At 41.4% G+C, this 19,619-nt stretch overlaps 1 protein-coding gene across 1 annotated transcript in view; it reads left to right on the top strand.

Moving 5' to 3' along the window:
• The window catches only part of nav2 (neuron navigator 2), a 63,075-nt gene extending 46,105 nt beyond the window's left edge, over nt 1-16,970 (top strand). Inside the window, exons 15-32 of the mRNA XM_022746949.1 lie at nt 4,069-4,092; nt 4,463-4,537; nt 6,156-6,239; nt 6,332-6,455; nt 6,699-6,883; nt 9,030-9,202; nt 9,309-9,462; nt 9,652-9,832; nt 10,012-10,112; nt 10,219-10,314; nt 10,626-10,803; nt 11,052-11,287; nt 11,776-11,927; nt 12,173-12,244; nt 12,371-12,567; nt 12,661-12,779; nt 13,513-13,713; nt 14,006-16,970. Of these exons, the coding sequence (XP_022602670.1) occupies nt 4,069-4,092; nt 4,463-4,537; nt 6,156-6,239; nt 6,332-6,455; nt 6,699-6,883; nt 9,030-9,202; nt 9,309-9,462; nt 9,652-9,832; nt 10,012-10,112; nt 10,219-10,314; nt 10,626-10,803; nt 11,052-11,287; nt 11,776-11,927; nt 12,173-12,244; nt 12,371-12,567; nt 12,661-12,779; nt 13,513-13,713; nt 14,006-14,131 (2,478 nt within the window). The 3' untranslated portion in view covers nt 14,132-16,970. The remainder of the gene's footprint in view (nt 1-4,068; nt 4,093-4,462; nt 4,538-6,155; nt 6,240-6,331; nt 6,456-6,698; nt 6,884-9,029; nt 9,203-9,308; nt 9,463-9,651; nt 9,833-10,011; nt 10,113-10,218; nt 10,315-10,625; nt 10,804-11,051; nt 11,288-11,775; nt 11,928-12,172; nt 12,245-12,370; nt 12,568-12,660; nt 12,780-13,512; nt 13,714-14,005) is intronic.
• The last annotated feature ends 2,649 nt before the right edge of the window (nt 16,971-19,619 follow it).

Below are 19,619 nucleotides of genomic sequence, written 5' to 3'. Positions count from 1 at the left end.
GTCATAGTATAGTAAGGCATAAAAAGTCATAAAAACGTCATAGTAGAGTAAGGCATAAAAAGTCATAAAAACATCATAGTATAGTAAGGCATGAAAAGTTATAAAAATGTCATAGTATAGTATGGCATGAAAAGTCATAGTGCATAAAAAGTCATAAAAACGTCATAGTAGAGTAAGGCATAAAAAGTCATAGTATAGTAAGGCATAAAAAGTCATAAAAACGTCATAGTATAGTAAGGCATAAAAAGTCATAAAAAAGTCATAGTATAGTAAGGCATAAAAAGTCATAGTATAGTAAGGCATAAAAAGTCATAAAAAAGTCATAGTATAGTAAGGCATAAAAAGTCATAAAAAAGTCATAGTATAGTAAGGCATAAAAAGTCATAGTATAGTAAGGCATAAAAAATCAAAAAAAAGTCATAGTATAGTAAGGCATGAAAATACATAAAAACGTCATAGTATAGTAAGGCATAAAAAGTCATAAAAATGTCATAGTATAGTAAGGCATAAAAAGTAATAAAAACGTCATTGTATAGTAAGTCATAAAGAGTCATAAAAAAGTCATAAAAATGTCATAGTATAGTATGGCATGGAAAGTCATAGTATAGTAAGGCATAAAAAACCTCATAGTATGGTAAGGCATAAAAAGTCATTGTATAGTAAGGCATAAAAATGTAAAAAAAAACATAGTATAGTAAGGCATAAAAAGTAATAATATAGTAAGGGATAAGAATGTCAAAAAAACGTCATAGTATGGTAGGTCATACTACAGTTAGGCATAAAAACTTCAAAAAAACATAGTATAGTTAGGCATAAAAATGTCATAGTATAATAAGGTATAAAAAGTCAAAGGATAGTAAGACAAAAAAACACATCAGAATCAGAATCTGTTTTATTGGCAAGAGGGTTCTTCAACATACAAGGAATTTTCTTTGGTGTTTTGGTGTATGGCATTACAAATAGTAAGAAGAAAAGAAACAAACAAAGATGAAACAAGCAAGTACAGCAGGTCAGATATCTTAGATATAAATAGAACACTTTAACAATGAGATAAAACATTATAGAAAAGAATAAAAAAATATAAATACATACAAATATGTATGAGGTATGTAGGTCCTGGAGAGTTGGCAGATTGCAGCCGATCACCTTATCAGCACAGTGAATGGTATGCAGTCTGCTCTTGTCCTTGGCAGGAAGTGAGGATTGACTCAATGATGGCAGTGTATAAGTTCACCATCCTCTGCTGAACTTTCTTGGCATATATAGTAAGGCTTAAAAAATGTCATAGTATAGGAAGGCATAAAAATCAACAGTATAGTAAGTCAGAAAAACATCAAAGTATAGTAAGCAATAAAAATGTCAGTATAGTAAGGCATAAAAACGTCATTGGCAAGAAGGTTTTCCAACATACAAGGAATTTGCTTTGGGGTTTTGGTGCATGACAATAAACATAGTAAGAAGAAAAGAAATATAAACAGGGATGACACAAGCAAATATTGCAGGTTGGATATCTTAGATATAAATAGAACATTTTAACAATAAGATAAAATATAAATATATACAATACAAATATGAACACACTGCAAAATGACGTGGGGGGGGGGTGCACAATAGTTAACAGGGGAATGTGATGATGTTCAGCTCCCACTTGAGGTCCTGTGTGACAGTGGTACCCAGAAAGCGGAAGTACTCCACAGGGGAGTCACACAGGGTGATGGGGGTGGGTGGGGCTGGGTTAGTTCTGAAGTCCACTATCATCTCCACTGCCTTAAGAGCGTTCAGCTCCAGATCAATCTCCCAGACTCATCCCCATCACAGATGAGTCCAATGAGGGTGACAAAAAAAGACATAGTATAGTAAGTCACAAAAACATCACAGTATTAGGAAGGCATATATTTTTACTTAGAGGACCAATTTTGCAGGGGGACTGCAGACCCCACCATTTCCATGTGTTAAGGTAGCTATAGCTTGTTAAAAACACTGATAACTTCTGCTGTGTGTTCTGTGGAATTACATGACTAGCTAGCACATTAGTGAACAATCTAATCAGAAGCTAGCATGTGAGTTTGGTCTGGACCACACTCATTACCCCAGGGGGCTCTGCCCTGTCCCAGAGGTCACATCTGAAATGCCTCCACGTCTGAAAATAAACTTTGTGGTTTATAGAAATACTGAAGAAAGTTTCATGCTTTAGTCATAAAATGCACAGTACTTTCCATATACAAGCTTATCTGCTGCACTTTAAAGTTGTAAAGCATCAGTATCAGCAGAAAAAAATTAAAGTAAACAAGGCTCTGTATAATCATTGCTGAGAAAATGTGTGTAATAAACAGCCTGTACTGTTTTGGCATCTAAACGGCAACATGATATTATAGGAAATCTTTGCCGAGCAGTGAGTTTTCTTCAGTTCAGAGAGCTGCATATTGACTGTCGATACAAGAGCAGTTTCTGCTTTTAACTGTGGAATTATGAAATATTGAGTATTTGAAGCTAGAAAATACACATTTACCATGTAATCCATCCGGATATCTGACTCAAACACCCTGTGAGAAAAATGTCTGACTGTAGGCACACAGACAGCTCACATGTACACATGTAGGCAGTCACAGCGTAGCTCCTCCCACCCCCTCTGTGGGCTGGTTTACTCACCTAGGCAGGTGTAGCAGAGAAACTCTCAGACACTGGATCCCTGCTCGGCTCCAGCTGGTCCTTCGAGTCAGAGGTGTGAAATCAGAGAGTGGAGGCAAAATGATGGCAACTTTATCCCTGACGGGCACCGTCACGTCCTGGCAGCAAACGGTAGGGCTGTAGAGTGCAGGAGTCCTTCATTCTGTTTTTTTGTGCCCTGTTGGAGTTAAATACAGCTGTAAGTCAAAGGTTTAATGACTCAACATATATTAGCAGATATTTTTTATGGCTCTGTTTCTTTATCAGTAAAATATGAAGTAAAGGTGACATGTCTGACGCTGGAGTCTCCTCAGATGCTTCATATCAGAAAAACTAACCTAATATTTGGAAATTGGAAAAATCAAGGATTTTGCATCAGAGTGAGATCTCTGTGTTTTGTCTGCTTCTCCAAGACAGACAGGCTGCTGTGTTTGTACAGGTGCCACTTTCTTAACCATCCACTCATGCCACAGAACACATGTGCCTTCACACATGCACGGACACATTATGCTGTTGAAACCTGTTTTGGTGATTAGTGGTTTGTAGGTGGAACCGTGTGAAATATCATTAATTATCAGCTCATCTGCTTCGCAACACAGTCGCCGTGTACAGGCCTCCAACAGGAATCTAAAATAGAATTACTGAAAGATTAAAAATTTAATTAAAGAAAAACAACAAAAAAGCACCTCCTGGTCCTCTGAAGTTATTTTAATACTTAGTGATCAACAATCGTGCCAGATTTGTTAATTCAGAGGTAAATGCATGAGTTCATAGGTAAAATATACAAAAAATAGAGCTCACAAAAATCGAACCAAAATCTACACAAGGATAATAAAACAAAATAAGCAGGAACAAGAACACAACCTCTTTGGCTAGTGTAATATGACTTCAGTTTGTTTCTAATAATACAGTACGATACATTTTGAAATTATGCACATTAAATGCTTTAAACTTGAAACAGTTACTGTGCCCGGTTTAGTCTGTTCACATATAAATGTGGGTGTTGCATGTTTCACTGTTTTGGTCATCAGCAGCAGGAGGAGGAGGAGGAGGAGGAGGGGGAGGAGGGTGTGTTGTGTTCGTGCGAGCATTTGTTTTGCGTGTTCTCTGTATGTCTTTTCTTACTATTGTCCTCTGTGCTGTCCATGAACACAATGGGACTCACACATTCAGATGTCTCAGTGAAATGCCTGCAGGAGGACATCTCTGCTTTCCAGACATATTACACCAGACAATCTCCTCCACAGTTTATAAAGCTCATCTCCAAGGAGCTAATAAATCAATCAGGAGTCAGTACATGTGCAGCTGCTTGAACTGCTCTTCTTTTTCATTAAAGCATGTCAGAATTCAGTCAGTGTGTCCTATAATGATTTTCTCTTCTTCTGATGTCTGTTTTTACAGAATGAGGAGAAGTCGCAGTCGGAGGTAAGTGTCAACCCGCCCACAGCACTTCTGCCCTCTTTAATTTTCTGTGTGTAGTGGCCGGACTTGTTGGAACATGGGGTTGTTTTCACAGTTGTATCCAGTTACATGTGTAACTATATTGTGACTGACCCTGTAACAGGCTGTTGTTCCTCTATGAGCACCTGTTTGCACCTGAATGTCGTCTTTTATGCATCTGCTGTGTTTCATCTCTTAATCTGAACATATCAGAGCTCAGATCTAGGAGCCTCCCTCATTTGTTGCTACAGTATTTTTGTGTCTGTGTGTGTGTTTGGTATTGAATGCTTTTATGGAGCCAGTACGTATGCTTTTATCTTGGTGCTTTTTGATGTGGCGCTTTTTACGTCTTCAGATCCGCAAGCTGCGCCGGGAGCTGGATGCCTCCCAGGAGAAGGTTTCCGCCCTGACGACACAGCTGAGCGCCAACGTAAGTGAACAAGCACTCACTCACACACACTCACTCACACACACACTCACATACATACATACACGTACAGTCTTCTTCTAGTGTTTATCTATCACTTATATAGCCAATATTTATATGTGTATTTTAACAACAAAGGGCTACACAGGTTTGCCCAAAAGTTTAATATAGTGTGATTTTTTAATGTGTCAAAATCAAACTAATAATTTCTGAAACTACATGTAATCGATATGTCATGACCTGAAGCAGACGTTTAAGGTGTTTTGCCAAAAGACAGTCTCCACTTAATGAAGTTGTGAAGTTTGCTGCTCCCAAACATTTCCAGAATATTCATCAAATACTGAACAGAGCACTTTACTCACAGAAGGTGTAATTTTACATCTGGCAGAACCATCAGAAAATCTCTTTAAGCGTCTCCAGACACGATCCTTTCTGCCACCTTAGCTTCTATATTGCACAAGTCTCGCCACGCTTCGCTTGTAATCTGCTGTCTGAGTCAGAGCACGCCGGCGGTTCGACTGTGGATTAGAGATATGGAGGAAAGGCAGAGGTGTTAGATTACAGTGGGGAGTCAAGTCTCAGCACACTGCTGAGGGACTGTCCCAGATGTGGACTGAAGATTTACAGTTAATGACGCCTGGATACAAGGAGTGGTGCGAGTGTTGAAAGAAAAACACAGAGCGAGAACAGTGGAGTTGAAAGTTGGGGGGGGGGTTATGTTCAAATATTTTATTACACACCGTAGACAGATGATGAATTATCTGAACACACCTTGGAGCCCCCGAGGCCGAGATTCTGAGAACATCTTCTGCTGCGAAAAGTCACGACGTCACTCATCACCTCATTCAACTCTCACACACACTTCCTTCAGGCAGGCGCACATCATTTGTATTTGCGGTCTAAAGTCTAATACAATAGAATGAAGGATGACTGCGCTCACTTAAACCAGCAAAATCTTTTAGAATTCATATTTGTTGTATACGTATTAATACATATATACTCACATTGTATTATTTTCTTTTGACAAGTGATGCTTATCTTCCATGTGTTTGCTCCCAAACCGAGTCTGAAGCCTTCTGTGTTTTCATCCCTTTGTCAGAAAGTCAATTTATCTCAGACGATCTCGGCCAGAAATCCATCAAATAAAGCTGGAACATAAAAATCACATAGCCTGTAGTCAGGAGAGGTTTATCTGATGACTTCATGTTGTCATCAGGACTGTCTCTGGTCTTCATGTGGATCTAGCTCCAAGGACTTTCAGTGAAGATGATGTAATGGTTTGGCTTCAGTGTTGGTGTTCGTGACTGACCTACAGGGGACGATCATTTATCAAAGGAAATTATGGTTTTCGCACAATTATTTGTGTTTGGTTATGTTTTCGTTTTGGTATGATGATTACACCATTACTCTGATGTCATGTTTGGCTTTTAGCGCCAAGGTTGAGGCAGTTTTTTTTTCTCATGTCCAGTTGCTCAGATGTAGTCGGCTGTGACGTCTTCACTCCTTCGTATTCTTAAACAAACTCTCCACATTCATGCGGTCATTAGCAATCCAGTTATCTCACTGTTAATGCCCTCAGCTCCGACTAAACACATTTGTAACCTGTCTGTTTCTCCTGCAGGCTCACCTGGTGGCAGCGTTTGAACAGAGTCTGGGCAACATGACCATTCGACTGAAGAGTCTCACCTTGACAGCAGAGCAGAAGGTGAACAGCTCGGCCTGCGCTGCTCACTAATCAAAGTGCACATTCACTCTCGCTGCAGTCGACCTCATCCTCTTCTCATTTTCTCTGTGTAGGACTCTGAGCTGAATGAGCTGAGGAAGACCATCGAGCTGCTGAAGAAGCAGAACGCCGTCGCTCAGGCCGCCATCAACGGAGTCATCAACACACCTGAACTCGCGCCTAAAGGGGACAGGACAGGTACAGACCAACGCGGCAAGCACTACGCGGAGCAAAGGATATTTGACATTTATATTTATAATTTGAATTTTGGTGCCAACATTTTAGAAACTGACTAAGAAAGATCCCACAATCTGTCCAAAGCAACTAGAACACAAAACTTTCAGTCCAAAATTTGGAGGCTGTGCGCGACACCTTTTGAGATTTAATGAAAGATATATTTCAGCCCAATACATAAACAATCACATGCCTGTCTCTCCTCAGCCGGCAGTAACGGCAGTCCACAACAACAGCAGCAGCAGCAGCAGAATCAGCAGCCGGACCTGCGCATCAGGAGGCAGCACTCCTCCGACAGCGTCAGCAGCGTCGCCAGCGCCACCAGCCATTCCAGTGTGGGCTCCAACCTGGACACTGACGCCAAGAACAAGAAGAAAAACAAGAAGAACTGGGTAAGATGAAAGATTCATTAAAAATGAGGAACTGTGAGAGACTCGATTTGAGTTTGTGATAAGTTACAAAAAAAAAAAACAGAAGGCAGCCAGGACGCCTGCTGGTTTGTTGTTTTAGTCTTTGTCTCTTTGTGTATTTCCATGTGTGTGTTGGCGTCACATGTTTGGGTTTCTGCCCCTTCAGGCATCTTTCACTGGAGAAAAGGTGAATACACTTAGGATTTCCATAGACTCTGTCCTGTTGAATATCACGTAATGGCTGATTTGGTGATTTGAAGATAAAAAAACAAAAAAAAATTAGACATTTGTAATAGAAGTGGAATAAAGGTGCTTGTATTGTAGTAGTCGTCTCTTTACCTGCAAATTACCAAATCAGTGCTTACTGGATAGTGTGTAGTCCTAATGTCAGCTCATTCATTGTTTTCATCTCATGTACTTTCACTTACAACTTTAAAGACAAGAACTTTTCCTTTTTGTTGTTGAAAGAGTTTTTTGTGCACCGGAGGACAAGTCAGAGATGATGAAGTATGCAGCTTTTTTTATTTCCTCTCTGTCCTGTAGACTGACGTGTTAGTCTCCTGTGGTTGTCCTATGATCCTGATGTTGTTGAATTTTCTAGGAAGAGCAGTGTGGTGCTGTCTGGTAGCTGTTAAAGCGTTTCCTGCTTTAGGTCACTGTGATAATAAATTAGCCTCCTGAGTGAGTGTGAGTGTGAGTGTGTGTGTGTGTGTGTATGTGTGTGTTTCCAGCTGTCAGTCTTTGTGTAGATGAGACCCCACAGAGGAGGGCCCCTTCATGCAGGTGCTGCTCACTCAGTGTGTGATATGGAGTGTATAGGGGCTGTGTGGAGAGTATATAATGGATCATGAAAGAGTCTCTGTTTTCACGGTGGCTGTGATGTAGAATTAGTTTGCAGCAAATGAAATCAGCTCTAGTCTTGTCGGGGCCTCGAGTTTAATCTCTGTCCCTCCATTAACACATTAACACACCCGAACCCATATGAACATGTGCTGTTTTGTCTCTGTGTCTTCCTCTGCTTCGCTTCATGTGGCAGGTCTATGAGGTAAGAATGGTATGCTGCGTGAAATGAAAGAAACAAAGCTGCCTAACCCCTGCGCCTTTTCTAGGTTACTAACCTCTGTCCTTTTCCTCCTGTCCTCTGCTGCCACTGTAGTGCCTTTCCTCCCCTCCTCAACACTGCTTCCCCTTGAGAACTGCTCTTATGACACTTGAGCCAGCTCTGGAAAGGAGAAATCCACCTGAAAATACTTGAACACTGAGAGAAAGAAAAAGGGTATTATTGATGCAGCTTGTGCCTCTGGGTCCACTTGTGGTGGTGAAACACAATGGACATGACATAATGTTGAAATATTTTAGAACAATATCTGGATTTGCTGCAGCTCCCTGACAATAAAAGAGGCTTTCTTTTAAAGTCTAAGTAAAATACTACACAGAGCAAAAGACACACCCTCATGAAATTATGATGATAAGAGTATCAAGTATTCACAGTGGATTTCTGCTTTAAACACAATCTCAAATCACGAGGAAATTGAACTGATTTTGAGATTTGACATTTGACTCTTGCATTACATGCAGTTTGAATATGGCTACGTTTTGGTTTTGACAGATTTGAACCAAGAGTTACACAGACAAGTGCAGCTTAGAAAACACTGAAGTGAAAAAAGTTCCTAATTATGCATCATAGTCTCTCCATGTAAGTTTAGAAAAAAATCAGAATTAAATACTGGTTATCAAAGCAGTCAACACTGTCACCTACTTCCCTTGAACGTTCTCCTATAATACATTAAGAAAGGTACCGCCGAATCAGATTTTCAGCATTTTTGAACATTAAAAAACAACTTTCTTTTAAAATAAAAAAAAGAGTCATACAGAGAGTATAAATCAGAGGTTATACACTAACACATTACACACACACAGGTTGTGTGTGTGTAATGTGTTTGTGTTCAGAGCTGAAGCTCAAGTCATAAGACAGACTACCCATATTTCCCTTTCTTTCCCTTTACTTTTTCACAGCTGTTTTCCTCCACTTCCCCCGGCACACTCTTCCTCTCCCTCTCAGCCTTGTGTATTTGGGAGTGTGTCCCTCACTTCCTCACCATCTCTCGCTCTCTCTTTCTTCCTGCAGCTGCGAAGCTCCTTCAAACAAGCGTTCAGCAAGAAGAAATCTCCAAAGTCGGCGTCTTCTCACTCCGACATCGAGGAGATGACGGACTCGTCTCTGCCGTCCTCCCCCAAACTGCCCCACAACGGCACGTCAGCCACCAGCCACATGCTCAGGAACACACACTCCAACACGCTGTATGTACACATCATCATCTGTATGTCATTGCGTGACCATTTTTATCCTACACAACAAACTCTGCTTGAATCACAATATTTCATGTCGCTAAATTATGTTGCACAGATTGTCAGAGTGTTTGGACAGCGAGGCGGAGACGGTGATGCAGCTGCGGAGCGAGCTCAGGGAGAAGGAGATGAAGCTGACAGACATCCGCCTGGAGGCTCTCAGCTCCGCCCATCAGCTGGACCAGCTCCGGGAGGCCATGAACCGCATGCAGGTCTGCGCACACACACACACACACACACACACACACACACACACACACACACACACACACACACACACAAAGCACTCACAGACTGTAGTTGACTGCTAAACTGCTAAAGCTCTGTGGTAAGACTTAAAACAATGATACAAACACATGGGATCATTTTTTCCTCAATTTTTCTTTTGTGTGTGTTTGTAGGTGGAGATTGAGAAACTGAAGGCGGAGAACGACCGTCTGAAGTTGGAGAACCAGGGCAGCAGAACAGGGTCCCAGGCCTCCATCTCATCTTCTCCTCCCCCTCACACAAACAGCCAGGCGCCGGGACCTGGGCTGTCCCAGCAGAGCCTCAACCTCACCACCAGTGAGTCCACCAGCCTGGGTAAGACAGAGCCCAATTTACAATGTGAATTTACATGCATTAAAGTAACTTTTAAAACATGGAAACAATCAAGTGATTTAAATCAGCCAGTGACTCAAATATTTAACTAATAACCATGTTAATGGAGAAGTCCTTGGAAATGTAGAAACCTCGTCTGACTCGCTCTTCCCTCCTGTCAGACATGCTGCTGGATGACACCGGCGGAGAGGGAGGGATGAGGAAGGAGGGGAGACACGTCAAGATCGTCGTCAGCCTGGACGAGGACAGGAAGTGGGGAGAGGTGAGACCAGTTTGAAAAATACAATGAAAACTGTTGTTTATTGGTTATGATTGTGTTACCTGTCGGCTTCTTGGTTTCTAAAACCAGTCATGCTTTTCAATCTCAGGAGGGCCGGCCACGCCACTTTCTGATTGGCTGCATTGGTGTGAGCGGTAAAACCAAGTGGGACGTTCTGGACGGAGTGGTCCGACGCCTTTTCAAGGTAAACGAGCTATAAACACAGAATCAGATAACAACACAGTGTCAGAAACATCTTGACACGGTGTAGTTCTTAGACGTCTCCTAGTTTTCAAAGGTATCTAAAAGTATTGAGTGTCTAGTCTAGTTTTCTACTATGACAAAAAAATATTCACAGTTGTTAAAAAGGCAATTTTCTCAATCACACACTGAAGTTTGCTTCTGTTCACCAACAGAAGAGACATTAGAGCGCTGGTATTATATAGAAACTAATCACAAAGACAAACTTTGAATCCTTTAAAAAGCTGCTAAATGTAGAAACTGTGTGTGTGACAGGAGTACATTACCCACGTGGACCCTGTGAGCCAGCTGGGCCTGAGCTCAGACAGTGTGGAGGGATACAACATCGGAGAGATCCACCGGCACAGCAGCCTCAGCGCCGCCCACACACCCGAGCTGCTGCCCTGCGGCTACCTGGTGGGAGACAGCAACACCATCAGCATCCAGCTCAAAGGTACCGAGGCCTCGTAAAGTCAAGGCTGCAAATGGTTACACTGTGCTGCTGCCTCCAGTCAAAGACGTTATTTGATCTTTAACAGTCTGTTGATCGATAGAAGGATAAAACCAGTTCTAATTTCATTGTGCTGGTAAATCAAAGCAGATATCTTACGTCAGATATTTCCAGAAACTCATCATCCATTGTCTGCAGATCGGTTTTCTCCACTGACATGAACATCCTGATGTTTGTGTGTGTGTGTCCAGGTGTGAGCACTGAGAACGTGGACTCGCTGGTGTTCGACACTCTGATCCCGAAGCCGATGCTGCAGCGCTACGTCTCCCTGCTGAAGGAGCACAGACGAGTCATCCTGTCGGGCCCCAGCGGCACGGGGAAGACATACCTGGCCAATCAGCTGTCTCGACACCTGCTGCTGCTGGAGGGCCGACCTCTGACCCCGCACGCTGTTGTCACGTTTAATGTGGACCACAAGTCCAGCAAGGTAAACACACAAAACAAAATCGAAATTGAAATTTAACATCAAAATGGACTGACTTTAATTCTGTTGCAGTTTCTGTTAAATTACAAATTCTATTGTCATACTTCAAATAGGAGCCACAACAACTGAAAACAAAGTCCCTATAAAAATAACTACACACTGTTTTAAATTAAAGGCCGTGGGAAGGTATTGTGTGTAAAGGTAAAATTAATTACTATGAGAGAAAGCCATAGTGACTTGACAGGAACGTTCTGCACATTTTTTAAGATTTGAAAAATATATTAAATACAAATTCAAAATGTATGATACAAAATAGTATTTTGACATTAGTAATGTTTTGAGAAAGTAGAGCACCAGATGGATAATTTAACACATCAGGACAAAGAGCTCAATATTGACCTTCTAACCTCTCAACTTTTTGACTCTGTTGCTCCAAGATAAAAAAATTGCTAATGGTTACATGGTTTTAAATGTTCTCTCTCTCTCTGTAGGAACTGCGTCAGTACCTGTCAGGTTTGGCCGAGCAGTGCAGCGGTGTGCCGGGGGTGGAGAGCCCTCTGGTGGTCATTCTGGACAACCTGCACCATGTCAGCTCCCTGGGAGAGATCTTCAACGGCCTCTTCAACTGCAACTACCAGCACTGGTCAGTTCACTCACTCACACACACACACACACACACACACACACACGTTCGTCTTTATCTAAAAATGAATGTTTGCATGAATGTGGATAGTGTAACCAAAAGATGTTTCACTTCACTTGTGACTAAATGTTTTTAATTCAAAGTAGAGCCCTGTTAACTCTCTCAACTGTTCTACATCACACATGTCCAGGACTGATTTTAACCAATGAGACACAGTAATATTCAGTGTGTTTCTCTCCTCTCAGCCCCTACATTATTGGCACCATGAGCCAAGCCACGTCGTCTGCCCCCAACCTGCAGCTTCACCACAACTTCAGGTAAACCGCTGCGGATCTCCCCCTCACACTCCTGGCAGCTGGATGTTGAAACATTCACTTGGTCTAAAACATTTGTGGGAAAGTTTTTAACACTTTGCATGATGTACCTGTGTGTTGTCTGACCAGGTGGGTGCTGTGTGCCAACCACATGGAGCCAGTGAAAGGCTTCCTCGGTCGCTACCTGAGGAGGAAGCTGATCGAGACGGAGATCGGCAGCCGAACGCGCAACATGGAGCTGGTGAAGATCATTGACTGGATCCCGCGGGTTTGGCACCACCTCAACCGCTTCCTGGAGACACACAGCTCCTCCGACGTCACCATCGGTAAGAGGACTTTGCACGACTGATGAAGGGTCAGTTCATTAAAGTCAGCCCAGAAACGGCCGGCGTCTTACCTCTCTGTTCTGTGCTGTGCAGGACCTCGTCTCTTCCTGTCGTGTCCCATGGATGTGGAGGGATCCAGGGTTTGGTTCACTGACCTCTGGAACTACTCCATCATCCCCTACATGCTGGAGGCCGTGCGGGAGGGACTGCAGGTAACAACATCACACACAGTTGGTTTGTTTTCCCAAAGAACAGCTGGTCCAGTTTCTGTTGGTGCCTCCGATGTGGGATTTTCACAATATTTTTTATAGGCAACAATAAAACTAATTAATAACGAAACTTGATTTGACGTCCTGAGGGGATGTTTAATCTGAATGCAGGGGAAGTGTAATGAGTTTGAGAAAGATGGAATTGTTCAGATTTGCCCTCTCGGAGGACCAGGGTTATGTTCATCAAAGTGAAATGGATTCAATTTGTACTATTAATCTGCATTTAATTAGGCAGCAGCTAATTACCACAGTGCAACCTGTGAGTGAAGGGGATGCTGACAGGCAGAGTTCAGTAGAGGAATTTGTCTCTCATCAGCTTAGAGGAGAAACCACTATGTAGTCAAACTAAAATGGAAATACTTTTTTTTTTTACTGAGTGAAAAATCTCCACATGAAAAACTTCTCTTGGTATCTGATATTTTAAAAATGAGAAAAAGTATCTTTAGCTGTTCATATGTATTTAAAACAAATCTAAAATAAGAAAAACCTGTAAAGAAATTAAACAGCTACAAGCAGCTTTTAACTAAATCACAGCAGCTTTCAGTTTTGCCTGTTGTCATTGAGGTTTATGTTTTTAAGAGGCAGAGACATCTTCAAACAAAACCTCAGACATCAGACAAATCTGCCTCGGAGCATCTTCCAGTATTTTTCAGTCTCATCTTGTGTGTCTCTGTAGTTGTATGGCCGCAGGGCTGCATGGGAGGACCCGGCTGCTTGGGTGATTGACACCTACCCGTGGTCAGCCACGCCCACTCCAGCTGATTGGCCCCCGCTGCTGCAGCTCCGCCCAGAGGATGTGGGGTTCGATGGCTACTCTGCCCCGAGAGAAGGAGTCAGGAAAGAGCCCCCACAGAGTGACAGCGACGCAGACCCACTGGTGAGCAAAAAATACACATGAAGAAGAACGTCTGTTAGCGAGCATTTAAACAACTAGGCAGGTTAGTCATGCACAAATACATTGAAACATAAGAAATTTAAGTCTAAACACCTGTCGTCTATGTTGTTTCCATAAACTCCCTCCTCAGCGTCAGAGAGGCAGTTCATATTTTTAATGGAAGATGGAGAGTCAAATAAAATAATCAGAAACTTACAGTCTTTGAAGAGAACGGGTGCTTGTTCCATCTCTGAGTTGTGAAGTTCGATCAGACTGACTCTTGTTTTGCCGACAGATGAACATGCTGATGCGTCTGAAGGAGGCGGCGACGTCGTCGAGCCCGCAGAGCTACGACAGCGACTCCAACAGCAACAGCCACCAGGACGACATCCTGGACTCGTCGCTGGAGTCGACCCTGTGATGCCATCAAAACGCAACACTGGGATCAGTTTTCAGGAGAAACTTTTTATAAGAAATGTTCTCGCTCTGAGGACGTCTTGTTCAGAGCATAATTTCATGCCACAAAATCCAGCCACCTTAATTTGGGTGCAGGTAACCCAAATATTTAAAAAGAAAAATAAAGTTAAAATTGCATTTCAGAAAACGGGCAACAAAAGTTTCTACTGCACTGCGCTGTTTTGTTTTGTGTTTTTGTTTTTTTTTCACCGCTGTGGCCCGTGGCTCCTGTCAGGAGCCTGACATCTACTTCAGACAGACAGAATAAAAGCACACAGCCTGTCACTGTTAGTGAGGCATCATCATTACCATCGTCATCCAGCCATCAGCGTACGTAAACACCAGCCAGGAATCCTCCATCCTTCACTGAGCCGCAGCTCCAGCTCATCGGGCTGAGATACTCCTGGTCCTGCCTCGCTGCAGTGCGCCTGCGCTGCCTGCAGATGGCGGTACACGCCCTTGTCTCTCCAGCATCAGTGAGCCTGAGCTACAAGCTGCTGAGAGCAAACATGAGGCTGCAGTGAGTTGGACGGATGAACAGCCAGCCACTTCCTGCTTCTGCTTCTCCTCCTCCTCTGCTGCTGCTGAAGTTGCATGTGTGATTGCTGGAGGAGAAACTAAGTTTAAGAGCCAAGAGCCAAAGTGAATGTTAAGTCCTGCAGAGTGCCTGCACTCACTTCCCAAAACTCCTGAGATCATTCATTAAAAAAAAAGTAATAAAGAAGATGAGTGTCCACAAAAAATAATTAAGAGAGTACTGTTAAAAATAGTTCCTACCAGATACATGTTTTGAGTTAAATTCAGAGCCCTTAGTGGACAAAAAACGATGAGAACTGGTGTGTTTACGTAAAGGAATTCATGATATAAACATGGTAACAAACACTGGTGGCAACATTGCTTCACCAGAACAATGTCAAACTCTGTGGAAAAACATTTCCAAACTAAAGAAACAAGCAAGACAAGGTCAGTTTAACCAAAAAAACCTCACCACAATCCTGCTGATACTGTTTCTCCTGGAGTTGACACATCATATGGCATCAAGGTCCTCAGTGGTTACATCCTGCCTTGTGGCTGAGAAACCATTGTTCCACCAAAAGTAGTTCCTCTGAAATGGAGCACAATAACTTAGTGAGTGTGTGCATTTTCTCAGCCAAAGGCACAACTGTAAACACAGACGCCAGTCAAACCTACTGGAAATAAAAAGCTTATCCAGTATAAAATCTGCAGCTAATTTTACAGAGCAAAGTAAAATCTCTCTGAAGACCTGGTTCTCGGAAAAAACAAAGACTTTCAGGAGGAAATGGTGCTGACTGAGAAATTAACATTCACCACGGCTCGATATATCCTTTTAACAGTGTTTGAGATAATGTCCTTTTCTATCTGTGTTGTATCTTTCCGTGTAGTTTCACAAATAACGCCTCGACCACTTCTAAGTTCTCGCTTTAACCCCTCACAATCCTTTGAGATCTCCATGCACGTTGGCCCAAGCAGGCTGTTGTAGCACAACTCTCTTTTGGTGCTGGACTGAATTATAACAAACAATGCCTTACTCTTTTTCGAACAGACTATGTGCATTAGCTGATTCTTTATTTGTCTAAATGGCTGTAAACTTAACAGGGCTCCGAGTCAAGCGGCGGTTGACCTCGCATCATATCAAACACCAATGCCGTGGGATTGAAGAGACGTGAATGAGAAGCAGTACTTTGGGTTTTTAAATTAAATTGTATGCATGTATGAACCCAGTGCTGAGACGCTGGTGTAAATATTTGGACCTCTAGCAGGAAAGAAAAACGTATAGATGTGTTTTTCGGTGCTCGAAATCAGAAGCGTTTGCAGGTTGATCGGATGAAGGAAGTTTAAGAAGATGCGCTGATTTTATACCTCATCTCCATCCTTCAACTATGCTTTCGCCACACTCCTTGTCTGTTCTGATTATGTGATTTGTGATGATCAAAACTGTCATAACAAACATGTTGAACTAATTAAGTAAGAACTAGTGTATATGCTGCTTTGTTTATAATGATATAATTAATTGGAGGTTTAAAGGTATAAAGGTACTTGTGGTTGGATGATAATGTAAAAGTTTTAACATCATTTCTATGGCTTAAAAAAAAAAAAATAAAGTTATTGTACTTTTTGTTGTTGTTGGAAACCTCCCAGCCTGCCTTCTGGGAAAGGGCGGGCAGACGTTAAAGCTGGGGTCATGTCGTTCAGCGCGGCTTCCATCACTTTCAGTGTTTTTGTCACCGATGCTATGCAACATTCATTCTGATCTCCAAATGGAAGCCAAAAGCTCGACGTGCGTTTGTGTGTCCCCGTCCCTCCCCCGGCGCAGATTTCAGCACTGCCGAGACCTAAAGCATGGAACCAGATTTGTGAAGACTTCTTCGGATTTGTGGCAAACGTTCTTTGTCCATATGTGTGTCTGTGTAATTCATAGAGGCTCTCCTGCTACAGTCCTTGTGAGCACAAAGAGGCTGACTGTGTTTGTCTTGTGAAAAGCTCTGAGAGGTGTGGATGTTGTTGAAGCATTTGACCGGTCTGTGTGTTTATTACTCACAAACTCAATGAATGTTTAGCCTTCTTTGCTATGTACATTTTTTATATGTAACATAACTCTGTAAATAGTTGGTTATCTTGCAGCATTTTGATGACTTTTTCTAGCTGATTTGTTACAGTACTTGAAGAGGAGTATTTTGTGTACAGTCTCTTTACATCAGAGCAGATTGATGCCGTTTGTCATCACTGGTCTGTCCAGGGCTCGAGAATTAAATCTGATATCACTGTACTAGTCTTAAGTTATTGTGATCCAATAAAATTAATGATTATTTATGATTTAATTATTTCAAACTGTCCATTTTTGTTCTACACAAAACAAACACACGCAGCCATTGGAATTGTTTACAATTTTATTTGGTGTTTATACAAAAAAATGTGAAATAAACATATATACAGCGCATAATACAACATACTTATTAAACAGATTCATATAAATTATTAACGAAATAGCTACATTTTTCAATAAACAACTCTATTCAAGGTCAAGGCAAAAGTAACTCAATATTCTTGGCATAAAATTTCCATACAAAATTGTACAAAATACTGTACAATTGAACAAAGCTGTGCAAAACAGCAAATTGTATCTCAGAAGCAGATCCTGATGAAGCAACAGACTGAAGTGAAACTTAGTTTTTGAACATTGACATTTATGGGGTTTGTCTCTTACAAATCTGGTCACAGTCTCATATAAAAACAGAACGTGGGTTATATCTCTATATTGGCTTTTTTTTTTTTTTAAATAAATTAAGATACTGTTATTTCTTCTTCATCTGACTCTGAGAAGTCTGAGTGCTTACTGGAGAGAGAAGGAGAGGAGATGCTGGATCCTGCCGACCTCATTCTCTCTCTACCGAACTCTTCCTCCTCCTCCTCCTCTTCCTCGGCTGAGAAATGGTGCTGACTGAGAAATTAACATTCACCACGGCTCGATATATCCTTTTACAACAGTGTTTGAGATAATGTCCTTTTCTATCTGTGTTGTATCTTTCCGTGTAGTTTCACAAATAACGCCTCGACCACTTCTAAGTCCTCGCTTTAACCCCTCACAATCCTTTGAGATCTCCATGCACGTTGGCCCAAGCAGGCTGTTGTAGCACAACTCTCTTTTGGTGCTGGACTGAATTATAACAAACAATGCCTTACTCTTTTTTCGAACAGACTATGTGCATTAGCTGATTCTTTATTTGTCTAAATGGCTGTAAACTTAACAGGGCTCCGAGTCAAGCGGCGGTTGACCTCGCATCATATCAAACACCAATGCCGTGGGATTGAAGAGACGTGAATGAGAAGCAGTACTTTGGGTTTTTAAATTAAATTGTATGCATGTATGAACCCAGTGCTGAGACGCTGGTGTAAATATTTGGACCTCTAGCAGGAAAGAAAAACGTATAGATGTGTTTTTCGGTGCTCGAAATCAGAAGCGTTTGCAGGTTGATCGGATGAAGGAAGTTTAAGAAGATGCGCTGATTTTATACCTCATCTCCATCCTTCAACTATGCTTTCGCCACACTCCTTGTCTGTTCTGATTATGTGATTTGTGATGATCAAAACTGTCATAACAAACATGTTGAACTAATTAAGTAAGAACTAGTGTATATGCTGCTTTGTTTATAATGATATAATTAATTGGAGGTTTAAAGGTATAAAGGTACTTGTGGTTGGATGATAATGTAAAAGTTTTAACATCATTTCTATGGCTTAAAAAAAAAAAAATAAAGTTATTGTACTTTTTGTTGTTGTTGGAAACCTCCCAGCCTGCCTTCTGGGAAAGGCGGGGCAGACGTTAAAGCTGGGTCATGTCGTTCAGCGCGGCTTCCATCACTTTCAGTGTTTTTGTCACCGATGCTATGCAACATTCATTCTGATCTCCAAATGGAAGCCAAAAGCTCGACGTGCGTTTGTGTGTCCCGTCCCTCCCCCGGCGCAGATTTCAGCACTGCCGAGACCTAAAGCATGGAACCAGATTTGTGAAGACTCTTCGGATTTGTGGCAAACGTTCTTTGTCCATATGTGTGTCTGTGTAATTCATAGAGGCTCTCCTGCTACAGTCCTTGTGAGCACAAAGAGGCTGACTGTGTTTGTCTTGTGAAAAGCTCTGAGAGGTGTGGATGTTGGTTGAAGCATTTGACCGTGCTGTGTGTTTATTACTCACAAACTCAATGAATGTTTAGCCTTCTTTGCTATGTACATTTTTTATATGTAACATACTCTCTGTAAATAGTTGGTTATCTTGCAGCATTTTGATGACTTTTTCTAGCTGATTTGTTACAGTACTTGAAGAGGAGTATTTTGTGTACAGTCTCTTTACATCAGAGCAGATTGATGCCGTTTGTCATCACTGGTCTGTCCAGGGCTCGAGAATTAAATCTGATATCACTGTACTAGTCTTAAGTTATTGTGATCCAATAAAATTAATGATTATTTATGATTTAATTATTTCAAACTGTCCATTTTTGTTCTACACAAAACAAACACACGCAGCCATTGGAATTGTTTACAATTTTATTTGGTGTTTATACAAAAAAATGTGAAATAAACATATATACAGCGCATAATACAACATACTTATTAAACAGATTCATATAAATTATTAACGAAATAGCTACATTTTTAAATAAACAAACTCTATTCAAGGTCAAGGCAAAAGTAACTCAATATTCTTGAATAAAATTTCCATACAAAATTGTACAAAAATCTGTACAATTGAACAAAGCTGTGCAAAACAGAAAATTGTATCTCAGAAGCAGATCCTGATGAAGCAACAGACTGAAGTGAAACTTAGTTTTTGAACATTGACATTTATGGGGTTTGTCTCTTACAAATCTGGTCACAGTCTCATATAAAAACAGAACGTGGGTTATATCTCTATATTGGCTTTTTTTTTTTTTTTTTTT

This window comes from Seriola dumerili, unplaced genomic scaffold (genome assembly GCF_002260705.1).
Source record: "Seriola dumerili isolate Sdu_G_001 unplaced genomic scaffold, Sdu_1.0 BDQW01000011.1, whole genome shotgun sequence".
In the NCBI taxonomy this organism is placed as follows: domain Eukaryota; kingdom Metazoa; phylum Chordata; class Actinopteri; order Carangiformes; family Carangidae; genus Seriola; species Seriola dumerili.
This window is presented reverse-complemented; position numbering and strand designations above follow the sequence as displayed.